The 25,807-nt window shown below is 44.6% G+C and overlaps 1 protein-coding gene and 1 pseudogene across 3 annotated transcripts in view; one reads left to right on the forward strand and one right to left on the reverse strand.

Annotated features, from left to right (window-relative positions):
* The first annotated feature begins 1,487 nt into the window (after nucleotides 1-1,487).
* The window catches only part of LOC138753906 (annexin A4-like), a 94,925-nt gene continuing 70,605 nt past the window's right edge, over nucleotides 1,488-25,807 (forward strand). Inside the window, exons 1-5 of one of the 3 annotated variants that reach the window (XM_069917453.1) lie at nucleotides 1,488-1,780; nucleotides 1,910-1,999; nucleotides 6,003-6,203; nucleotides 19,820-19,875; nucleotides 23,953-24,040. In XM_069917453.1, the coding sequence (XP_069773554.1) occupies nucleotides 19,867-19,875; nucleotides 23,953-24,040 (97 nt within the window). In that variant the 5' untranslated portion in view covers nucleotides 1,488-1,780; nucleotides 1,910-1,999; nucleotides 6,003-6,203; nucleotides 19,820-19,866. Of the gene's footprint in view, nucleotides 1,781-1,909; nucleotides 2,000-6,002; nucleotides 6,204-6,273; nucleotides 6,290-19,819; nucleotides 19,876-23,952; nucleotides 24,041-25,807 lie in introns of those variants that run through there. The other 2 variants (XM_069917454.1, XM_069917455.1) reach the window with 2 other exon arrangements.
* LOC138755927 (U1 spliceosomal RNA) lies at nucleotides 9,000-9,134 on the reverse strand (annotated as a pseudogene).

The raw sequence follows: 25,807 nt of genomic DNA on the forward strand, positions 1-25,807 counted from the left end.
CATGTCTGCTCATAAAATTGAAGTGCCAGTTGATGAATTAGACAAAGATGATGTGGTCAAACAATAATCATGGCTTTTATTAGCAGAAACTCATGGGACAATAATGAAAGTCAATAGGTGCATATATAGTTATACCCAAGGAGAGTGTCCTTAACAGAAGAGATAATGCACAGCCAATATTAGTACAGCAAGGCTCGCCAGAGGGGAGACAGGCAGCTTGGCAGACATTCACCACAGTCACCGAGATCATAAGCTTCACAACCAGGGGGAACCAGAAACCATGGTTGGATGCAAAGGTCCAGGCCCTTCTCAGAGCTCATGGTGCTGCCTTCAGGATAGGAGGTAGGATGGCATTAAGATCACCCAGGGCTGAACTCTCCTGTGCAAAGCGAGGGTACGGATAGAAGATCCACAGACAGCTGTGTGACACCGGAGAAACACGGCAGATGTGGCAAGGGATCAAGACTATTACGAATCACAAGTCAACCTTGCAAATTAAGGACAATGACATCTCCCTTCCAGGGCAGACTGAAGATCTATGCAGGATTTGTCAAGGAAAAAGCTCTGTCTCCCCTTGATGAATGGGCCTCTTGCATAGTTGCAGCCGAGATGAGGAGAACCCTATCCAAATTGAATCCATGCAAGGCAGCAGGACCGGACAACATACCCCGTGAGGTACTAAAGGACTGTGAAGACCAACTGTCAGAGGTCCTCACAGACATTTCAACCTGTCATTACAGTAGTCCATCATCGTTCCAATTTTAAGCCTGGTACCAAAGAGGGTGACAATAACTGGCCTCAATGACTACTGCTCAGTGCACTGACTTCCACCTTATAAAATTCTTTGATATCTGGTAATGGAATTCATCAAAGCATAATTCCCAGAGATGCTGGACCCATATTAATTTGTGTATTGAAGAAATAGCTCCACAGACGATGCTATAGCCTTGTCCCCCCACTCCATCCTGGCCCACCTAGAGAACAACACCTCATACACCATTAACTTCAGCTTGACATTTAATAGGATCAGTCCCCAGAGAATGGTAAAGAAGCTGTCCTCATTGGGACGCACCACCCCTTTCTGTAACTGGATTCCGGACTTCCTAATGGAAGGACCACAATCTGTCTGGCCGGTAGCAGAACATCGAGCACCTGTACACACTATTGACCCATGACTGCATTGTCACATCCAGTTCCAACAGAGTTTGCACATGACACAACAGTCGTTGACCTCATCAGTAATGATGAGTCACACTACAGAGAAGAGGTGTAAAATCTCATAAAATGGTGCAAGAGTAACAACCTGAGTCTCATCATGGACAAGACAAAAGAGATGATCGCGGACTTCAGGACGACCAAGAAATACCACCTTCCATTATTCATTAATAGCTCAGTACTGGAGAGAGTCCACTTAATAAGTGATCTATCCTGATCACACAACATCTCCTCACTTGTCAGGAACACCAACTGCACTTCCTCAGCAGGCAAGGTCATCATTCTACAGGGGCTCTATTAAGACCGTCCTGGCCAGCTGCATCACAGTGTGTTCAAGAGCATCAGATTGGAGGCCAAGAGCTGCAGTGAGGATTACAGAGGTTGCCCTATACCCTCCCTTCTCCCATTGATGGCATTTACCTGGAATGTTATTTAAAGATGGCTTGTGAAATCAGTGAGGACCCCTTCCACCCTGCACATAGCATCTTTCAGCTGTTCCAATCAAGAAAGATACAAGAGTATCAGAGCCAGTACCACCAGGCCGAGAAACAGCCTCTTCCCACAGGTAGTAAGGCTGCTTAATGACTGAGAGCTACTCATACAAATCCTTCATGACTGAAGTATTTATTTAACAATAATATTCATTTGTTTTAATACTTGTATATGCATACTGTGCTTATGTATAATTTTTCAGTACATGTGGAGTGAAACACGGAAGTCTGCAGATGCTGTGATTGTACTAATTACTGGAGGAACTCAACTGGTTTTGCAGCATCCATTGGAGGTAAAGGTTCCATTATTGTCACGCAATACTACATTTAGAATGTAACATGCATGAAATTCTTTAACTTTTGTCTACCATAAAGCAGACAGAGTAGCCACTTTGCCCAGCACCCCTCACAGATATACGAGCGGCCCCTCGCAGTAAAGGTATATTAGCAACATTTCTGGTCTGAGCCCTTCTTCAAGGTACAAGTAAAAAGCAGGCAGCTCTGTATGGGTGGTTACAGTGTTTTACACCGAGGACTGGAAAAAAACACTGTTTCATTCGGTTGCAATTGCACAATGAGATGATAAATAAAACTGAAGTTGAAAAACAAAATTATATGAACATTTTAAAAGAACTGCAGATCATTAATTATTACCTGCACTTTGCAATTGTGTCCATTTTAATATTTTAAGCAAATTTGACTACTGCAGACTCTGTATTGGGATTAGTGTTTACTGTACATTAAATCAATATATCCATCAGATTCAACACTCACACCAACCACCCTGTGTTACCCAATCATTTCTCTGTCAGACATTACACATCTCACTGATGCTTCGAAGTCCTCCTTATTTCTCTCTTCTTGGCATGTCACTGCCCTGCCATGCGTGTCATTGCTCTTCCAACATACAATGTCCTTGGTTACAGCAAGACTGTTGACCCATAATGCTGATAACACAAAACCTAGCAAATTAAATCTGACAAGTTTAGCTTCAGTGTTAGTACTTTACATTCAAAGATGATTTTTAACATAGGCCTTCAGACTTCAATTGCCAGAAATGCAATAGGAAAAATGGTGTTCTGAACGATCTGCTACTGTGGGTGCTCATCTGAGCAGCCTCCCTTCCCTTTCTTCTCCAGTCAGAAGTACTCCTCGGAACTGTCTGCCCTCTTCCCAATATCAACACAGCTTCTTTCTCTTCTGCCCTCTCACCTGCCTCGACTTACCTGTTAGCCCCTGCTCCTTCCCCTCCCCCTTCACCTTTTTATTCAGACATTCACTTTTTTTTTTGGACTGGCTTGTCCTTCTTTGGCTTGGCTTCGCGGACAAAGATTTACGGAGGGGTATATTCACGTCTGCTGCAGGCTCGTTGGTGACTGACAAGTCCGATGCGGGACAGGCAGGCACGGTTGCACTTCCTATGGACAGTGCTGTTTCTCCAGTGGTATATTGCACTAAGCCCCAGCATCTACGGATTCCTCTTTTTAACCCTGGTAAACATAATTTTTTAAACTTAGATAGACAGCGCGGTAACAGGCCCTTTCAGCCCATGAGCCCGTGCCACCCAATTAACCTGTAACCCTCGGACATTTTGAAGGGTGGGAGGAAACCAAAGTCCTTGGAGGAAACCCACAAGGACACGGGAAAACATGCAAACTCCTTAGACAGCATGGGATTAGAACCCGAGTTCCTGGCATTGTTATCACATTGTGCTAACCACTAAACTAAACGTACCGCCCCTTCAATAGTCTCCAATATTTTAACTTTTGTTTTCCCCACTTAGGTTTCTCTGCTTGTGGAATCAGAATTATGTACCATAGTTTTTGGAGACTCCAGGATATTCCTGTGCAGTTTGCAATCTAACCCCGATGCTACTTCTAAATTTAGACATACAGCACTGTAACAGGCCAATTTAGCACTACAAGTCTGTACCACCCAATTTACTCCCCATTAACCTACACACCAGTACGTTTTTGAAGGCTGGGAGAAAACCCATGCAGCCACGGGCAGAAGGAACAAACTCCTCATAGACAGCTCAGGATTCAATCCCAGGTCCGGTCCTGAGCAGCGTCAAAACGTTACGAGTCCAGAGCAGCAATAGATATTCACTTACACAAATGGTTAATTAAACAAAAGTTGCTTTTAATTATTTTTAAACATGAAAACAGAATCATAGTTTAACTCATCACTATTAACTTAACTAATCTAACTTAACCCCCTTCTAATTCAAAGCACACGTGTATGTAATGCGTGTGTAAGTTAAAAAATGTTCTTTGATTCACAGTCCAATCTCACTTCTCATTCCTCCAAGTTTGCTGGTTGCAGACAATTTGTATACTGTTCACAGAATTTAACATTTATAAAGTTCACCAGCCTTTCGTGCTTGAAAGGTACATGGTTACCACTCAGGAAGATTCTTGTTCAATTTCAGAGAGATTTTGTTTTGTTCGCTGGACACCCACAACTGATTCCTTTTAATCGCCCACTTCAGTGTCTTGCCAAATAAACTTGCTCCTTCAGGGTTTTCCAGATGATAACCTCTTTCTTTCAAGTCATCACAGATTTCCTTTTTATTTCCTTTATTTTAAGTGAAACATTAGGCAACCAGTCCTCTCCTCTTGCATGAACCACAAGAATTTTGACCAGGCTGAACTAACCACTCACAACCTGTCTTCCAAATGGGGTTTTTCCACAAGCTTTCCAGGTTGTCCTGTTCCAGTCCCAGCTGTTACTGCTGACTGTAAAACTGCAGAACTGATCTCCTTCTCTCAGAGAAAAGTCTGTTTGACTCCCTCTCTGCTTGCAAAAACCACATGACCCTCTTACAACAGCAAACAGCACTCCTAGACAGCCTGTGGCTCCGAACTTACTCCTCTGAGTTCTTTCATCTGTTGCTTTTCAAAACAACAATCCATTAGTGAAGTCTCTTACACATTCTCCAACGCTTTTGCAAAGGGTCTTGGAGCCAGCCTGTCTAGCTTGAGCAGAACTCCAGTATTTTAAATGAGATGTGTTTTTAAGTGTTTGTATGTGACCTACACTAAAAAAAAACCTGCCCCAATTTATCTATGATCTGTCACAGTACCTAGTCAGAGTGCAGGGGTAGCAGTAGCTCCCCCGAGCACATTTTTCAAGTGGCACCTTTCCCTTTTGCCCAACCTCCCCCTCCCCCCTCCACCATACCCAGTCCGATGCCACCAAAAAATCAGTGAGGCCCATTGTTCAACCACTGACATCTGATATGTGTTGTGGTACCTTTTTTATGTACTTGTTTCCCCCTAACTTTAGAACCTGGCTACGCCCCTGGTCCTGACCACTGGCGCTGTAAAGGCGTTATGGCTAACTGCTATGCCAACCTTGCCACCCAGAAATTCTACTCCTTAGAATCCAGAGAAAGTTTGGCAGGAACACCATTGAAAGCATCCTGTCAGGGTGCATCTCTGCCTGGTATGAGAACTTCTCACCCCAAACCAAAAGAACTGCAGAATATGACTCAAGCCATCACATCCCCACCACTCCCCTCCATCACGGTCTACAACTTGGAAAAAGTCCCATCCCAGTCAAGCTTTCCTCCTGAGTGGCCCTCAGCTGTCAGGAAGATTCACAGGAATGAGGTCACATACCAACAGATTCCATGGCAGTTTTCTTCCTACTGTTATCAAACGACCCGCTAAAATAGTAAAATTATATTGCCTTTATAGAGCATAGATCAGAGGTCAATCTACAGCAGCATAAGAGTGGCAGAGAGGATCACTGGAGTCTCCCTCCCTCCCGCCCCACTCCCTGCCTGTCATAATAGTGATCTAGTGGAATTATTTCTGAAGGAGGCTCAACATCAACAAGGACCCCTTCCACCCTGCATACAGCATCTTCAGCTGCTCCCTTTGGGGAAGAGATACAGGAGTATCAGAGCCAGCACCACCAGGCCAAGGAACAGCTTCTTCCTTGACAGTGAGAATGCAAAGGAACTGCTCACACTGACCATCCGAGACTCTCATATTTACAAAACAAAATTTAAATATATGAATACTTTTCCTGCTTATGCATTATCTGTCTCTCTGTGTGTTATGTCTGGTTGTGTGTCTGCTTTACTCTGCACCAAATGACCTTCTCTCACTCTGCATTATTGTACCAGTTATGTAGCCTGCTCGCAAACCAACCTCATTCACTGCCTTTTTAATGCATGTGACAAAAAAAGTTGAATTTGAAAATGTCCTGACAATTTAAGAGAAACTTTTAGTTCTTCCTGTTTCCCTTGGATTCCCGCCACGTTTAAACAAACTATATCATGTTTAGGTGGTCGACTGTGGATAGACAAAGATAAGCAGTGTACTTTCCCTGTGACTGCATTGGTTGATTTGTGATCGGACAACCCAAGTTGATTCGTCCACTCCCCACATGTCACCGCCCAGATTAAAGGCAGCGCAGTGAGGAACCATTTTCCACTCAGCACTACTTACAAACTTCCTAGGTCGGCGAAAGGAGGAGGAACTCCAGGTAGGAGGGACAGCTGCCAACTTTCTGTTGCTGCACCTCTCCAACGTTTCAAAGTAGTTGAGCGGGAACGTGTGGCCGATGGGGAGGTGGGCTGCTCTGCATTTTGGGGACATATCGCCCCGGGGATGTCGCTCCCCTGTTTCCCTGGGGCGGACAAGCCGTCTAGGAGTCGGGGGTACGGCGCCGTTTTCCGGCGGGGACAGGGAGAGTGGGGAGGAGGAGGAGAAGGACGAGGGGACGGAGGAGGAGGGGGGGACGGGGCAGGAGGAGGAGGGGGGGACGGGGCAGGAGGAGGAGAGGTGGGGGACGGGGCAGGAGGAGGAGAGGTGGGGGACGGGGCAGGAGGAGGAGAGGTGGGGGACGGCAGGAGGAGGAGAGGTGGGGGACGGGGCAGGAGGAGGAGAGGTGGGGGACGGCAGGAGGAGGAGAGGTGGGGGATGGGGCAGGAGGAGGAGGGGGACGGGGCAGGAGGAGGAGGGGGACGGGGCAGGAGGAGGAGGGGGACGGGGCAGGAGGAGGAGGGGGGACGGGGCAGGAGGAGGAGGGGGGACGGGGCAGGAGGAGGAGGGGGGACGGCAGGAGGAGGAGAGGTGGGGGACGGGGCAGGAGGAGGAGAGGTGGGGGACGGCAGGAGGTGGAGAGGTGGGGAACGGGGCAGGAGGAGGAGAGGTGTGGGACGGCAGGAGGAGGAGAGGTGGGGGACGGCAGGAGGAGGAGAGGTGGGGGACGGCAGGAGGAGGAGAGGTGGGTGACGGCAGGAGGAGGAGAGGTGGGTGACGGCAGGAGGAGGAGAGGTGGGGGACGGCAGGAGGAGGAGAGGTGGGGGACGGCAGGAGGAGGAGAGGTGGGGGACGGCAGGAGGAGGAGAGGTGGGGGACGGCAGGAGGAGGAGAGGTGGGGGACGGCAGGAGGAGGAGAGGTGGGGGACGGCAGGAGGAGGAGAGGTGGGGGACGGCAGGAGGAGGAGAGGTGGGGGACGGCAGGAGGAGGAGAGGTGGGGGACGGCAGGAGGAGGAGAGGTGGGGGACGGCAGGAGGAGGAGAGGTGGGGGACGGCAGGAGGAGGAGAGGTGGGGGACGGGGCAGGAGGAGGAGGGGGGGTACGGGGCAGGAGGAGGAGAGGGGGGACGGGGCAGGAGGAGGAGAGGGGGGACGGGGCAGGAGGAGGAGGGGGGACGGGGCAGGAGGAGGAGAGGGGGGACGGGGCAGGAGGAGGAGAGGGGGGACGGGGCAGGAGGAGGAGAGGGGGGACGGGGCAGGAGGAGGAGAGGGGGGACGGGGCAGGAGGAGGAGAGGGGGGACGGGGCAGGAGGAGGAGAGGGGGGGGACGGGGCAGGAGGAGGAGAGGTGGGGGACGGCAGGAGGAGGAGAGGTGGGGGACGGGGCAGGAGGAGGAGAGGTGGGGGACGGGGCAGGAGGAGGAGAGGTGGGGGACGGGGCAGGAGGAGGAGAGGGGGGGACGGGGCAGGAGGAGGAGAGGGGGGGACGGGGCAGGAGGAGGAGAGGGGGGGACGGGGCAGGAGGAGGAGAGGGGGGGACGGGGCAGGAGGAGGAGAGGGGGGGACGGGGCAGGAGGAGGAGAGGGGGGGACGGGGCAGGAGGAGGAGAGGGGGGGACGGGGCAGGAGGAGGAGAGGGGGGGACGGGGCAGGAGGAGGAGAGGGGGGGACGGGGCAGGAGGTGGGGAGGGGGGGACGGGGCAGGAGGTGGGGAGGGGGGGACGGGGCAGGAGGTGGGGAGGGGGGGACGGGGCAGGAGGTGGGGAGGGGGGGACGGGGCAGGAGGTGGGGAGGGGGGACGGGGCAGGAGGAGGGGAGGGGGACGGGGCAGGAGGAGAAGGGGGAGGGGACGGGGTGTGTGGGTATGGCGTCGTTTCCCGGCAGGGACAGGGAGGAGGGATGGGGCATGAGGTACGGAAGCCAGGGGGGGAAGTGGGACGGCCGGCCGGCCGGGGAGAGGGGGTTGATTTGGGACGGCGAACACCGGACAGGACCGCAGTCTCCCGGTTTGACCCGTCCAGGGGGAAACGAGCCCCGCCTGCACCTTTCCCCCCCCACCCTCCCCCTCCCCCCCACCCCCCACCCCCCACCCTCCCCCACCCCCCCACCCTCCCCCTCCCCCCCCACCCCCCACCCCCGGGTCCCGTCTGTCCAGAGACGTGCTCGCTGCGCTGGGAAATGCGGGCACAGGTTTGCACTTCATTGGTTAGGTGATAATGGGGATTAAAGGATCATCCTCCTCAGCTGCCTTCTCCCTGTCGCCATGGTGACGGGCCCGATACATCTTTCCCAGGTGGAAGAATGAAATAGATAGAAGGGGCCTTCGAGGTTTGGCTAATTGGGCTTTATTGTTACTTGTATTATCCAAAGTTTCTTCACAATGAGCTACCATCTGATGCAGTCTTGCTGCAAGATGGGGAGTGCTCTGTACATTAAGGTCTTAAATTTAAATAAAATTAGACCTACAGAACAGTAACATGCCATTTCAGCCCAATTTACATCCTATTGACAAAAGACAAAGGAGGAAAAAGCCAACCCCAACCCACCAATTTTCCCTTGCAACCGTGCCTGCCTGCCTGTCCGCATCGGACTTGTCAGCCACAAACGAGCCTGCAGCTGACGTGGACTTTACCCCTCCATAAATCTTCGTCCGCAAAGCCAAGCCAAAGAAAGAAGAAACATCCTATTAGTCTACATCCCCAGTACATTTTGAAGGGTGGGAGGAAACCCATGTAGAGAACATGCAAACTCCTGACAGACAACAGGAATTCAAACTCCAGTCCAGTCCCGGATGCAAAGGCTAACAAATTTTGCAGTCGAGTCTCCCGCATTTGGAGACATCACAGGCGTCAACACAACTGAAGTGCAGTGGGATAGCCTTGTCCTGGGAGAGCAGCCATCCTGACTGCCGATTCTCCCCTGCCAGATAAGTCTTGTAAAAACCAGTATGACAATGTCTAAATTATCAGTTCTGGAATAAAACACAAAATTCTGCAGATACCGTGGTTGAAGTAAAAGCACAATGCTGGAGAAACTCAGCTGGTCAAACAGATAGAAGAGCAGGGAGACTCTTCTAGGCATCTACAGCCAGTTACGCATCAACCACTCAGTACTGATCATTTAAAAACACTCTGTATATAGTAAACATAAAGATACTGTACATAATCAACATTTCAGACTTGAGTATGACCTGGGTACCTCCCCACATTTTGCTCATGCCTTGAAGGTCTCAAGCCTTTATCCTTTCTCTGTAAAGCATGCAGTGTTTTGAAATAATCAGTACTGATGGGTAACAACTGGCTTCAACAATTTGGACTCTGGCCATTTTTAACCTTTCATAATATATTCTTAGGACTGGGTCCACCGATAATAAAGTACAGTACAAACCGGCTTGTGGTCGGGTACAAAACCTGTCCCAGAAAATCAGGAGTATATGTGCTTGTTGGTGGTCCCAGAAAACCGGCACATGAATCCAAAGCGTTAAGATGCTAAGAAGATGTGCTTTGCTCAAGAAATTTTGCTGATGCTGTGATTGTAGTAAATACATAAAAGTGCTGGAGAAACTCAGCAGGTCCTGTAGTGTGCACGGCATGCAGTGATATTTAAACAATGTTTCCGGACTGAGCCCTTCATTGAAATGTGAGCAAAAAGCAGGTAGGTGCCTGAATAAAATGTTAGGGGAGGAGGGAAGAAGGGGCAGGCAGAACTGCATAGGCCAACAGCAAAGATACCATAGGTGGCCATGGATAGGAGGGCAGGAGAGAAGAGCTGATAATTGATTGGGGAGGGAGGTAGCTCAGTGAATGCAGAGTTAGAGGAAAGGGGAGAGAGAGAGAGAAAAGGGAAGGGGAGCTGGTAGACATCTCTAAACTTTCCTCCATTCATAAACAAAAAAAGGTGCTGGCTGCCCACTGGATCTATGCTTCTCTTCATTGAAAATATCTCTTGTCACCTCCCATCCTTCTCTCTCCAAAAAGAAAATCCCTTACTTTGCTAACCTTACTTCAAAAGACAAGTTTTCCAATCCAAGCAACATCCTGGTAAATCTACTCTAAAGCAGATACATCCTTCCAGTTTTGAGGTAACCAGAACTGAACACAATACCTCGTGTCGTTTGACCAGAGTTTTATAGAGCTGTAACATTAGCTTATAGATCTTGAACTCAACCTTTCTATTAATAAACGTCAAAACACCATCGTAACTACCCTCTCAACTTGCTTAGAAACTTTGAGGAATCTATACACCTGGACCCCAAGATCTCACTGTTCCTTCACACTGTTAACAATCCTGCATTAGCCACATACCCCACCTTGTAAAATCATTTGCAACCTCTGACAACTGTGTACTGTATCCATAACACTTCAAATTTTTGCATCACCTGCAAAGTTACTGAACCACCCCTCCAGCTCTTCATCAAAGTCATTTAAAAAAAAATCACAAAGAGCAGGGGTCCCAAACTGATCCCTGTGGAACACCTCTTGTCACTCACCTCCAGGCAGATTATATTCCTTCTACTTTCAAGTCTCTGCTAGCTCAGTGGTTAGAGCACTGATCCTCAATGAGGTCTCATTTCTGTGAGGGGGGGGGGGGGGCGCTGGACAAAGTGGTGACTCTGTTTTCCTCACAGTAGACAAAGTTAAAGAATTTCATGTATGTTACATTCTAACTATTATGCGACAATAATGGAACCTTTACCTTTCTGCAGATAAGCCAATTCTGAATCCAAGCAGCCATGGATCCCATGCATCATCACCTTAGGGGAATCTTGTCAAATTTATATACACATCCACTTGCCTTCATCAATTTCTTGCCTCTTCTTCAATAGGCCATGCTGTCTATCCCTGAGAAGACGATTCTTCTCTAAATGCTCCTAAATCCTGTCTCCCTCAAAATCCTCGCCAATAGTTTGCCCACCACTATTGTAAGATTCACTGGTCTATAATTTCCAGGATTATTCCTTTTACTTTTAAACAAGGGGACCACATTTGCCATTCTCTAATTCACCAGTACCTCCACTGTGGCCGGGGAGGTTGTGAAGGTCATGCCAATGCCCCAGCCATTTCTTCCTTCCCAGATATATCCCAGATTAGCCCGAGCATTTTTCAAAATGAATCTGTAGTTTTAGCATTACAAAATCTTGTAATTGCTATGCTTAATAAATGTAACACTACAAAACATATTCCCTTTGTTTTCCATGTTCTTGAATGATTTGGGTGTAAATGAATGATCTGTTCCTTTGACTCATTCAAAGTGATCACAAACTCTGGGTGAGAAGGTCAATATGCAACATTGTGAAAGTGTGTTTCGAATTGATGTCTTTATTACTTCTCGAAATCTACCAAGTTCTGTGTTTTGAAATCTAACAAATATAGTTGCACTTTAAATCAACCAATTGCAGAACTAATTTGAGTTTGAGTTTTACCACCACAGGTGCTTAATACCACAGAGTGCTCAACTATGGTGATCTTACTGTGGTGAATTAGGAACTTGTATTTTATATAGATTTTATTGCTTGGGCCAGAAATGTTGGTTATGTACAAGTCAACTCAAGTTCAAGTTTATTATTATCGAATTGCGCAAGTACAACCTGATGAAACGGTGTTCTCCGGTCCTCGGTGCAAAACACTCAGACACACACCCAGATACAAACAAACAGATAATACATGTGCAGGACAAATATTAATCGACACAAATATGTAAATATTGTTTTGAATATGAGAGTCTCGGATGGTCAGTGTGAGCAGTTCCTTTGGTCGTTCAGCATTCTCACTGCCCATGGGAAGCTGTTCCTCAGCCTGGTGGGGCTGGCTCTGACACTCCTGTATCTTTTCCCCGATGGGAGCAGCTGAAAGATGCTGTGTGCGAGGTGGAAGGGATCCTCAACCATGGAAACCTGATCTTCAGACAACAATCCCAGTAGTTCATGCTGATGTTGTGGAGGGAGACTCCAGTGATCCTCTCTGCCACTCTTATGGTCCTGTGGATTGACCTCCGATCCATTTCTCTGCAGCAACCATGACACACTATGATGCAGCCGGCCAGGACATTTGTGATCCAGCTTCTGTAGAAGGTGGACTGAATGGTTGACCAACAATCTTGCACTCAGTGTCACCAAAACTAAGAAGTTGATTGTTGGCTTCAGGAAAGGAAAGCCAGAGGTGTATGATTCAGTGATCATTGGGAGATCAGAGATGGGGAAGGTGAGAAATTTTCAAGTTCTTGGGAGTCACTATCTTGGAGGATCTTTCCTGGACTAAACAGACCAATGGCATTGTGAAGGTAGTATGTCAGGACCTTGACTTCCTCAGGAGTTTGTGGAGGTTTGGTATGACACCAGAAACCCTGCCAGATTTCTACAGATGCATGGTGCTGACCGGCTGCATCATGATCTGGTATGGGAACACCAATAACCCTGAGTGTAAAGCCTTCCAAAAGGTAGTGGACACAGCCCATGACATCAGAGACAAAACCCTCCCCACTATTGAGAACATCTACAGGGAACACTGCTGTCGGACAGAAGCAGCAATTATCAAGGATCCACACCACTCAACTCTGTTCTCACTGCTGCCATCAAGAATCAGGTAGAGGTGCCACAAGACTCTCACCACCAGGTTCAGGAACAGCTGCTACCCCTCCACCATCAGACTCCTCAACGACAAACTCAATCAGGAACTCACTTAAGGACTCTTACTTGTGCACTTTATTGATTTTTTTTTTTTTAAATTCTCTCTATATTGCACAGTCAGTTTGTTTACATTCATTATCTTTTTTCAGTTATTTATTTGTTTCCACACATACGTTGTGTACAGTTTTTTACACTAGCAATAAGTGGTAATTCTGCCTTACCTGCTGAAAAAGAATCTCAGGGTTGTATGTGATGTCATGTATGTACTCCGACAGTATATCTGAAATCTGATATGATGGCCGGTAGCCTTGCACACTTCAGTCTTCACGGGAAGTGCAGTCGTTGTTGTGCCTTCCTGACCAGTGAGGAGATATTGAGTGTCCATGATAAGTCACTAGTTAAGTGAACTCCAAGGAACTTGGTGCTCTCCACTACAGAGTTATTGACGTGTAGTGGAGGGTGGTTGTTCCTGGTCCTCCTGAAGTCCACATTTATTTCCTTCGTCTTGTCCATGTTGAGACTCAGGTTGTTACTCTTGCACCGTATCACGAAATTTTCTCTGTAGTGACTCACTCATTGTTGCTGATGAGGCCAACTACTGTTGTTGCATCTGCAAAGTTAATGTCACTGTTGGAGCCGGATCTGACGATCCAGACGTGGGTCAGTAGTGTGAACAGGAGCACGGTGAGCACACAGCTCGATGCTCTGCTACCGTCCTGGATAGACTGTGGTCTTTCTGTTAGGAAAGTCCAGGATCCAGTTACAGAGAGGGATGCCTTTGCTACATAAAGAATGATGCATGTCTTGCTGAGTTTCATTTACATTTTTGTGTTTTAAACAACGATCACAGCATCAGCAGATTTTCTTGTTTGACAGTTTTTCATATATATAGTGTCTTGAGCAGTTGATGTAATAAAGAAGTGTGCGACCAATAGTGTTGTTGGACAACAATACTAACTGAAAGAATCAGAATTTATTATCATGAGCGTGTCATGAAGTTTGTGGTTTTCTGACAATGGTATTGAAGGTGCAAAATTGCTATAAATTACCTTTCTCTAAATGCACTTTAAAAAAAAAATAAATTAGTGCAAATGAATAGAAGTGGGGCAGTGTGTGTGGTTCATTGTCCATTCAGAAATCTGGCAAAGGGAAAGAAGTTGTTTTTGTACCATTGTGTGTATGTCTTCACACTCCTGTACCTCCTTCCCATTGGTAGCAGTGTGAAGAGGACATGGCCTGGGTGGCAAGGGTCCCTGATGATAGAGGCTCCTTTGTTGAGGCATCGCCTCTTGTAGATGTCCTTAATGGAGTGAAAACTGATGCCCATGATGGTGCTGGCTGAGTTCACAACCCTCAGTAGCTTTTTCCTGTCCTGTCCATTGGCACCTCCATATCAGAGTGATGCAACCAGTCAGAATGCTCTCCATGGTACACCTGAATACATTTGGAAGAGTCTTTGGTGACATACCAAATCTTCTCAAACTCTTAACCACAGTGCAGCCACTGGTGAGCCTTCTTCATGTTTGCATCGACATTGAGGCCCCAGTACAGATCTCCAAAGATGTTGACACCCAATTTGAATTTGAATGTCTTTACTCTTTCCACTGCTGACCCCTCGATGAGGACTGGTTCATATTCTCCTGGTTTCCCCTTCCTGAAGTCCACAGCCAGTTCCTTCGTTTTGCTAATATTGAGTGCAAGGTTATTGTTGTGACACCACTCAACGAGCCGATCTATCTCACTTCTGTACACTGTGACAGATTAAAGATATGTTTTAAAGGAGATAAATTGGGGTAGTTTTTTTTTGTGTAGGTCACATACAAACATTTCAAAACCGATCTCATTTAAAATACTGGAGCTCTGTTCAAGCTAGACAGGCCGGCTCCAAGGGCTTTGCAAAAGTTTTGGAGAGTGCTCAAGAGACTTCACTAATGGATTGATGTTTTGAGAAGCAACAGATGAAAGAACTCGGAGGAATAGGTTCGGAGCCGCAGGCTGTCTGGGAGTGCTGTTTGCTGTTGTAAGATAGTCATGTGGTTTTAAACGGAGAGAGAGAGAAAAAAAGCAGGCTGTTTCTCTGTGAGAGAGGGAAATGAGTTCTGCAGTTTTATAGTCAGTAGCAACCGCTGAGTTTAGAACAGGACAAGCTGGAAAGTTTGTAGAAAACCCCCATTTGGAAGATGGGTTGTGAGTGCTTAGTTCAGCCTGGTCAATGTCCTTGTGGCTTATACAAGAGGAGAAGACTGGCTGCCTAATGTTTCACTTGAAATAAAAGGAACTCTGTGGTGACTTGAAAGAAAAAGTTATCATCTGGAAAGCCCTGATGGAGCAAGTTTCTTCAGCAAGACACTGAAGTGGCTGATTAAAAGGAATCAGTTATGGGTGTCCGGTGAACAAAAAAAATCTCTCTGAAATTGAACAAGAACCTTCCTGAGTGGTAACCATTTACCTTTCAAGCACGAAAGCCTGGTGAACTTTATAAATGTGAAATTCTGTGCACAATATAAGAATTACCTGCAACTAGTAAACTTGGAGGAATGAGAAGTGAGATTGGACTGTGAATCAAATAACTTTTCTCAACTTGCACACGCATTACATCCACGTGCACTAAGAATTAGAAGGGGGTTAAGTTAGATTAGTTAAGTTAATAGTGATAAGTTAAAGTGTGATTCTGTTTTCATGTTTAACAATAATTAAAAGCAACTTTTGTTTTAGTAGTAACCATTTGTCTTGGTGAATATCTATTGTGGCTGGGTTTTAGGGTCCTCTGGGCTCTTAATAATGCTTCATCATTGCCGTTTGTGATTCTGCTGACAATCGTGGTGTTGTCGGGAAATTTGTAGATAGCATTGGAATTGTGCGGAAGCAGACAGTCTTAGATGTAGAACGAGTCGAGCAGTGGGCTAAGCACACATTCTTGAGGTGTGCCTGTGTTGATTGTCAGGGAGGAGGAGACGTTCTTACCAATGTCTCTGGTGGTCTGATGAGGAAGTCAAGGATCCAGTAGCAGAGGGAGGTTCAGAGGCCTAAGTTTTGATGATTGCTGACCAGTCCTGAGAGGATGATGGTGTTGAAAGCTGTGCTTTAATCTATGAAAAGCAGCCTGATGTATGTGTTGATCTGGTCTAGGTGCACCAGGGCTGAGTGGTGAGCCTGTGAGATTGCATCTCCTGAGGATATTAACACTGCCTCTGCAAGACAATTTGTGATGCTTAGTTTACACAATGAACATGTCTCAGGAAAGTGGTTACAGACCCTTGACTTACCAAACAGGTCTGTTTTCTGGCAAAAGTCTGAAATGGGAATTCTATTCCCAAGATGGCCCAGTAAGGCTGAACTGGGAGGAAACTGTGCACAGAATTTAACATTTATAAAGTTCACCAGGCTTTGGTGCTTGAAAGGTAAATGGTTACTGCTCAGGAAGGTTCTTGTCGGTTTTCAGAGAGAGATTTGTTGTTCACTGGACACCCACAACTGATTCCTTTTAATCAATTAGATAGTTATTTGATCTTGATCAGAATGATTTATTCATTATTGATATTGTTTGGTGAGTTGTGTGAGGTGTTCCCCCCAGGTTCACTGATGAGATACCCGGAATGGCATTTGTCATGTGTCAGCCGGGTCGTAGTAACGGTAACACAGCTTCGAATAAAAAGTGGCCGATGGAGGCTTGGTGTTTTGAACTTTCAGCAAGCAGTTTATTGTACAGCAACATCTACTCTGGAAAGTCAAATTAAAGTTCCATAAATGGGAATTTCTTCAGAAGAATAATGGTGAATTATTTACACAAAATTAATCTATCACTTAGAGCAGCGTTAAATTATCTAGACCAGTGGTTCTCAATCTTTTTTCTTTCCACTCACATACCACCTTAAGTAATCCCTTACAAACCACAGCACATCTATGCCACAAGATGCTCTATGGTTATAGTAAGGGGTTACGTAGGGTGGTATGTGAGGGGGGGGAAGGTTGAGAAGCTTTGATCTACACAATAACCAAACATTTTCACTTCAGCTGCCAAAAGAATTAGAACTGTGTGCAGTAACAGTGAAACCCCAATTTAACGCGAATTTGGATATAACAGCATGAGTCATTGGACCCCGCCCCATGGATACCAAAATCTGCGGATGCTCAAGACCATTATACAGGGGTAAATTAAGCAAGCGAGTGATCCTGGGCAGGAGTGGGGACGTCGGGCTTCCAGGCAGGAGTGGGGGCCGACTCCCACTTGTTACTAAGGGGACTAAGGGGCAGAGTTGCAAGTGCTTTCTCCACAAATGTAGTTGTTGCTACTTTGAAGCACGTTTAAACATACGGCTGAGCATTCAACATTGCACATTTTTGTTTCCTGCCAGTGAAATTGCTATTTCTGGAATTTGTGTTTTAATTTCAACTGTGACAATGATTTATTGAAACCCCGATTTAGCGCGTCCCTGCTTTTTTTCGTGATGAGGACCCCCAATGATCGCATTATAACGGGGCCACACTGTTCTAAAAAAGGATGTGACACGTTTGTTGCATTCAGTCTTATATTCTTGCCTCTGATGGATCTGAAGGATGACCTGGACTGCAGGCAACGGAATGCTGTAAAGGATACCCATTCTGTTGGGCCTGCTTTGCAAAATCCTGATCAAAAAATATTTTGCAAATCTTGTGTGCCATTGTGTCTAGATCAGGGAGAAGAGTAATGCACTTTGAACCAGTTTTTTTTTAAATTTGTAGTCACTCAACATGAAAAGCAAGATTGAAAAACTTGTTTAACACCTTTTTCATGCCCTTGAACCATCCTGAAGCATTGTAATCCAAGTAAATGCTCTTGAAATTTTGTCACTGCTCCAATGTAGAAATGACTCACAGCAAGCTCTCCAAAATATCCATGTGATTAGGATCATAATTTTTGGTGATATTGATTGAATGATCAATAGTGACAAGAAGAGCTGGGGTAAATCCACTGCAGTCCCATTATATTTTCACATTTCCTCCACGAAGTCAGGCAATGTTTGTCTTGTCTGAAAAAAATTATTGTTAGAGTATATATATGACATCAAATACAACCCTAAGATTCTTTTTCCTGTGGATGAGGCAGAATTACTACTATTGGTAGTCCAAAAAAAAAATCTATACACAACGTACACGAATAAAGAAATGTAAAGAAACTGTGCAATAGAGAGAGAAAAAAATAAAGTGCAAAAGAAAGAGTCCTTAAATGAGTCCCTGATTGAGTTTGTCATTGAGGGGTCTAATGGTGGAGGGGTAGCAGCTATTCCTGAACCTGGTGGTGTGAGTCTTGTGGCACCTACACCTCTTTCCTGATGGCAGCAGCGAGAACAAGATCCTTGATGATTGCTGCTGCTCTCTGGCGGCACTCTTCCCTGTAGATGTTCTCGATGGTGGGGAGGGTTACGCCTGGGCTATGTCCACTATGTTTTGCAGAACTTTATGCTCGGGGATATTGTTGACTCATACCAGACTACGATGCACCCAGTCAGTCCACTTTTGGTCACACATCCGTCGAAATTTGCCAGGGTTTCTGATGTCATACCGAACCTCTGAGGAAGTAGAGGTGCTGACGTGCTTTCTTCATGATGCCTTTTGTGTGTTGGATCCAAGAAACATCCTCCAAGATAGTGACTCCGAAGAACTAAAATTTGCTCACCCTCTCCACCACTAATCCCCCAATGATCGCTGGATCAGACACCTCTGGTTTTCCCTTCTTGAAGTCAATGATCAGCTGCTTGGTTTTGGTGACACTGAGTGTGGAGGTTGTTAATGGTGCACCACCATTCGGCCAAGTTTTCAATCTCCTTCCTAGGTGCTGACTCATCACCCCTTTTTCTACAACCCACTACTGTCAGCAAATTTATAGTTGTTATTGAACCAAGCCACACAGTCATTTGTACCAAGTCTAGAGTGGAACTTGAACGAGTAGCATTCTATACAGATGAAATTGCTCTCCAGGCAGCAACATCTGGCAACTAAAGACTGGTGTACAAAACAACTCGGGTCCTTTGCATCTTTGGCCCCACATGGAGGGGCCTGTACTGATTCAGATTTATTGTCTGAGTATATACATGACATCACCTACAATCCTGAGATTCTTTCTCCTGCAGGCGAAGCAGAATCACCACTTACTGGTAGCTCAAAAAAAATGTGCTTAACGTCCACAAGTAAACAAACTGTGCAATATGGAGAGCAAAAAAATACTTGATTGCTTCTGCTCTCCAATGGCAGCATTTCCATGCACTTGCTCTCAATGGTGGGGAGGGTTTTGCCTGTGATGTCCTGGGCTGTGTCCACTACCTCTTGCAGGGCTTCGTGCTCGGGTATTGATGTCCACATACCAGATCCTGATGCAGCCAGTCAACTCACTTTCCACCACACCTCTGTAGAAATTTGCCAGGTTTTTGATGTCATATCAAACCTCCGCGTACTCCTGAGGAAGTAGAGATGCTGTTTTTACTGTGCTGTATGTTCCTTTTCCCAATCACTATTCTATTCCCTTGCCGACATGTCTGTCCATGGTCTCATGTACTACTAGATTGGCACCACCCATAAATTGGAAGAGCATCCCATATCTTCTGCCCGGGCACCCTGCAACCAGATGGCATTAATATTGACTTCTCTGGCTTCTGTTCAAACCCCCACCCCCTCATCTCTCCATTCCCAGTTTCCTTTTGCACAGGCAGGATAAATGATCACATAGTCCTTTATCACATCCAATTAACGCCATTTGTTGGTCGGGATTCTTCCCCCATTCTGAGACTTTCTCACATATCTTTATTCTGCTTTTCTGATGTTTCCTTGAAGAAGGGATCAGACCGGAAATGTCGGTGATATATCTTTGTCTCCTGGAAAGACCAGCTAAGTTCCTCCAGCATTTTGGTGTTTTACTACAGTCACAGCATCTGCAGCCTGTTGTGTTTCACGCATGCTGTTAATTGTGAGCATTTGTTTTTCAACACAGTAAAGTTCACAGTTGTTTTTGTCTTCCCAGCAGGTAGATAACTTTCGCCACTTCAAGAAGTATTGTATACGGTAACCATGGCAGCTGTGAGTATTTTGATGCCTGACCACCTTTGAATCCCTGCTTCCTAGTCCATTGCCTCTTTAAACAAAAAGAATTAGTCTTGACAAATATTGATTGAGTTTGATAAGACTTGAAAGGTTTCATCGACTTGATTCCTTACTGGTTAGCATCTAATCACTTGTTTGATATGATGTAAGATGTTATCAACAAGGACAACCATTGTTCAAACACTATGCTGGTTGGTGTCAAGCTTCAATGTTCTGCTGTTGAACTTTATTGATGAGTAAATTTTTGCATGTTCAGGAAGTAGATCAATGAACTCAACTCACTGTCAATATTGGGCAGTTAAAGATTTGTCAGTTGGACAAATTAGTCTTTGAACGCTTGTACAGTAAACCCCTGTTATCTGGAATTCAAGCAACCAGCAGCCTCAAGCAACTAGTTTTATGACAAATCTGTAGGGAGATAGCAGACCAATGTAAGAAACAGAATGTTGCGATTGAAGGAGATTTTAATTTTCCAGATTAAAAGGGGTGGATGGCTTGTAGTTTGTGATATGTGGTCAGTATAGTTTTCTAAATCAATTTATAGAGGTACCAACTGGAGAGGATGCAATACTTGATCTCCTATTAAGGAACCAGACAGGTCAGCTGACAGATTTATATGTGGGCAAACATTTTGGGTCCAGCGACCATAATGTCATAGTTTCAAGTTAATTGTGGATAAGAATAGGTCTGGCCCTCAAGTTGAGATTCTAAATTGTGAAAGGCCAATTTTGTGGAAATGAGAGGGATTCTAGGAGTGGATTGGGATGTTGTTTCCTGGCAAGGATGTGTTCAGTAAGTGGAAGAGCTTCAAAGGTGAAATTTTTAAAGTGCAGAGTTTACATGTTCCTGTCAGGATTAAAGGCAAAGTTAACAGGCAGATGGAACCTTGGATTTCAAGGGGTATTGGCAATCTAGTTTAGAAGAGAGAGGTGTATAGCAAGTATACGTAACAAGAAGCAAATAAGGTACTAGAAGAGTATAGAAAATGTAAGAAAATACTTAAGAAGGAAATCAGGAAGACAAAAAGAAGACATGAAATTGCTTTGGCAGATAATGTGAGGATAAACCTTAAGGATTTCTACATGTATGTTAAGAGTAAAAGAATATTAAGAGACAAAATTCGTTCCCTAAAAGTGGTCGTCTATGTGTGGAGGCTCACAAGATGGGGGAGATCTTAAACAGTATTTACTCAAGAATCTGGCATAGTGTATAAAGAAAGAAGGGAAATAAGCAGTAGTGTCATGGAACATACAGAAATTAAAGAGGAGGAGGTGCTTGCTGCCTTACAGTGAAAAAGGTAGGTAAATCCCCCAGGCATAACATGATATTCCCTCGGACCTTGAGGGAGATGAGTGTAGAAATTGCAGGGGACCTGGAAGTTGTATTTAAAATATCCTTATCCACGGGTGAGATGTTGGAGAATTGGAGTGTAGCTCATGTTGTTCCATTGTTTAAAAAAGACTCCAAAAGTAACTCAGGAAAATATAAGCCAGTGAATCTGACATCAGTAGTATGTAAATTGTTAGAGGGTGTTCTGAGAGATCAGCAGCCAAGGGCTGATTAAGGATAGTCAGCATGGCTTTGTGTGTGGTAGGTCATGTTTAACAAATCTGTTTACAGAGTTTTTCGAGGTTACCAAGAAAGTAGATAAAGGAAAGGCTGTCTCCATGGACTTCATTAGGGCCTTTGACAAGGTCCCACATGGAAGGTTAGTTCAGAAGGTTCAGACACAAGAGGTTGTAAAGTGGATTTGAAATTGGCTGAATGGGAGAAGAGAGAGAGTGGTAGTGGATGATTGCTTCTCAGGTTGGAGGCCTGTGATTAGTGGTCTGCCTCAGGGATCAGTGCTGGGACCATTGATGTTTGTCATCTACATAATGTTGTAAATTGACTCAGCAGTTTGCTAATGACACTAAGATTGGAGACATTGTGGACTGTGAGGAAGCTTATAGAGGGATCTGGACCAACTAGGAAAATGGGCCAGAAGGTGGCAAATGCAATTTAATGCAGAGAAGTGTGAGGTGTTGCATTTTGGAAGGGTAAACCAAGGCAGGATAAACACAGTAAATGGTAGGGCACTGAGGAGTGCAGAGGAACAGAGGGATATGGGAATACAGATACATAATTCCCTGAAAATGGCGTCGCAGGTAGACAGGGTTGTGAAGAAAGTTTTTGGCATCTTGGCATAATAAATTAAAATATTGATTACAGGAGTTGGTATGTTATGGTGAGGCCAAATTTGGAGTCTTGTGTGCAGTTCTGGTCACCAAACTACAGGAAGGATATCAGTAAGATTGAAAGAGTGCAGAGAAAATTCACTACGATGTTGCTGGATCTTCAGGAATTGAGTTACAGAGAAAGATTAAATACGTTAGACTCTTTCTTGGAGCGAAGAAAAATGAGGGGAGATTTGATAGAGGTATTTAAAGTTAGGAGAGGTATAGACAGAGTAAATGCAAGAAGTCTCTTATCACTAAGATTAGGGAGATAAACACAAGAGGATATGGACTTGGGGTGAAAGGGGAAAGGTTTAGGGAAACATTGGTGGGAACCTTTTCACTCAGAGAGTGGTGGGAGTGTGAAATGAGTTGCCATCTGACTTGATAAATGCACGCTCACTCTTTAGTTTTAAAAATAAACTGGACAGATACATGGTTAGGAGACTTCTGGGGGGTTATGGAATGGGTGCAAGTCATTGGGACTAGTGGTAGGATATTTTCAACACAGAGCAATAGGGCTGAATGGCCTGTTTTCTGTGGTGTAGTGCTCTATAGACCAGCAGCAATAGAAATTCACCAAGACAATGGTATCTTCAAGACAATAACTTTTATTAATAACTTAATAATATAACATTTTTATTAACTCTAAACAACACCACTATGCGCAAATGTATATATTTATGTGGGTTTGGGCGGGGGGGGGGGGAATTCCTAAACCATTACAGTTCGGACACAATTCTGAAGAGATTATTTTAAAGTTCTGTCTTAGAAATATTTTGTGTTGAAATTCAGAGTTTTTAAACTGCTGCTCAAAAGTTCTCAAAACTCATGAATTCTTGTAGATTTGCTTTCAGAGAAATATTTCTTCATAAAAATGACTTTTTCACAAATTCCTCTCACTTGCATGGAGGGTTCGGAACTTTTGTTTTCCATGATGTTTTCACAGATTCAGGCACAAGTCAGACGAAGTAACCATCAAAATGGTTATGGTCCAGAAACAAGAATGACCTTGCTTTCTTTTACCCAGAATTAGAGACATGAAATCTGAACCTGCATGGTGCTTGAGATGTTTGTTTGTGAAATGTGATCTGTCAACTAAACCTCACAATCTTACCCCTTTTATTATAATTTTATTAACCCATTCCGTAACAGATTAGTTAGGCATGACCTACCACATACCAAGCCATATTGACTATACCTAATCAGTCCTTGACTATCCAAGTATTTTTATTTCTGGTATCTGAGAATACCTTCTCATAATTTACCCACTACTTGTGTGAGGCTCACTGACCTAAAATTTCCCAAATATTCTTGGAGAATTTCATAAATAATGGAACATTTGTTGTTCTCCAAACCACCTTTCTCTTATTTTTTTTTGAGAATAGGGTGGAGGGCCTTATCAGAAAATAATAACAAGTAGATTTAAAAACACAATGCTGGAGAAATTCAACTGAGTTTTTTCAGCAATGTAGTTTTACTTCAACCATGGTATCTGCAGATTTTCATGTTTTACAACAAATAGATTTATGACATTATTGGTGCAGCGGTTAGTGCAAAACCTAGACATCACCAGCAATAGGGACAGGGTTGAATCCTGCGCTGTCTGTAAGGAGTTTGTACATTCTCCCCGTGTCTGCGTGAGCTTCTTCTGGGAGCTCGGCTTTCAATTGACCGTTTGAAACGTACTGGGGGTTGCAGGTTAATTGGGCGGCACTGATTTCTGGACTGAAATGGCCTGTTAAATGTTTAAATTTTAATTTTAAATTTCAAAAATGTAAAATTAAAATCTAAAATTTGTCAAATTATTTTCAAATTGATTTGTTTTCTTCAATAGGTTGGACAACGAGGCACAGTCAAAGAATTTGCTGGGTTCAATTCCCAGGAAGATGCTGCCAAATTAAGAAAAGCAATGAAGGGTTTGGGTATGTAGCAAAGTTTTATTTTAGAAACACCGTCCTCTCTTAAAACGAGAGGACAGTGGAAGTCAACACATTTATCAAAGTCTTTTCTTGCTGCCTCACAATAACTATCTCTCAGTCTTGATAAAGGGTTTTGACTCGACACATTGACTGACCACTTCTACCCATGGATGTTTTCTGCCCCACTGAGATAGTGCAGCAATTCTGCTCAAGGTTCCAGCATCTGCAGCTCTTGAGCTTCTCTAAACATTGATATTCTTTGCAATGAGATGTTGGCACTCTAAGCATGACATTTACTTTTTTTGGGAGGAAGGGTCTTTATTTTCATTGCCATTTGGGTGAAGAAATATTTCTCCTCAACACTAGCCTGATTCTAATATTTATGCCACTAGAGGAAATAGATTATTACTATCAAAAATGTTAATAATTTCTCACATCGTGTAATCAAGATGGGTACCTCTTTACATTCCACATGGCCATTGAGACCTTTTTGGATAGAATTAGGAGCATTTTTAGAACAAGATACAGGAGTCAAATTTTCTCAAGATCCAATGCTCTTGTATATTGGGGATAAGACCAAAATTGAAATTGAATTTGTATCAAAAAGAATTTGTGAAAATTGCATTAGCAGTTGCAAGAAAATGTATAGCAGTGACATGGAAATCAGATTCACGTTTGGGTATGGAAAGATGGTACGGAGAAATACATAGTTGTAAACCTTTTGAGAAGATTGCATATAATTTAAGGAACAAATATGATACTTTAAAAAAAATATTTGGCGCCTATATTTGCATATGGAAGGTATTAACATAGAAAATAGGTGTAGGAGTAGGCCATTTGGCCCTTCAAGCCTACACAGCCATTCATTTTGATCATGGCTGATCATCCACTCAGTACCCTGTTCCAGCTCTCTCTCCATACCCCCTGATCCCCCTAGTCACAAGTACTAAATCTAACTTTCTCTTAAATATAGCTATGGAACCGGCCTCAATCACTTCCTCTGGCAGAGAATTCCATAAATTCACCACCCTCTGAGTGAAAAAATCTTCCTCATCTCAGTCCTATAGGACTTCCCCTTTATCCTTAAATTGTGACCCTTGGTTCTAGACTTGGGAACAATCTTCCTACATCTAGCCTGTCAAATCCCTTAAGAATTTTGAACATTTCTATTAAATCTCCTCTTCATCGTCTAAACTCCAGCGAGTACAAGCCCAGTTGTTCTAGCCTTTCTTCATATGCAAGTCCAGCCATCCCTGGTATCAATCTGGTAAACCTTTTCTGCACTCTCTCCATGGCAATGATGTCCTTCCTCAGATAAGGAGACCAAAACTGAACACAATACTCCACGTGAGGTCTCACCAAGGCCCTATACATCTATCAACTCCTTAGGATTAATATTGTAAAGGCAAAAATTGATTGAATGTACTGATATTTTAGTAACCAGGTGTGTGTGCTTGTTTGATTGTTGTTTCCTTCTTTTTCTAGCTTTTTCTTTCTTTTTGGTCTTGGAGTTATTATTGGGGTGGGGGGGAAGGATGGATGGGAATTATGGGGCTATGTAATAATATGTATCATTGCTTTGAGATGTATGATTAATATTTTCTGTATTTGGAGATTAATACATGTATGGAAATTTAAATAAAATATTCTTTAAAAAAATTTCTTATCTCAGTAGCATCAGCCCTTAATTTGCACTGCTGATGTTAACCCAAGTTTAAACCCTGACGAAGGGTTCCGGCCCGAAACCTTGGTTACCCTTTGCATGGTCCT

The sequence above is a fragment of the Narcine bancroftii genome, chromosome 2, assembly GCF_036971445.1.
Source record: "Narcine bancroftii isolate sNarBan1 chromosome 2, sNarBan1.hap1, whole genome shotgun sequence".
NCBI lineage: Eukaryota > Metazoa > Chordata > Chondrichthyes > Torpediniformes > Narcinidae > Narcine > Narcine bancroftii.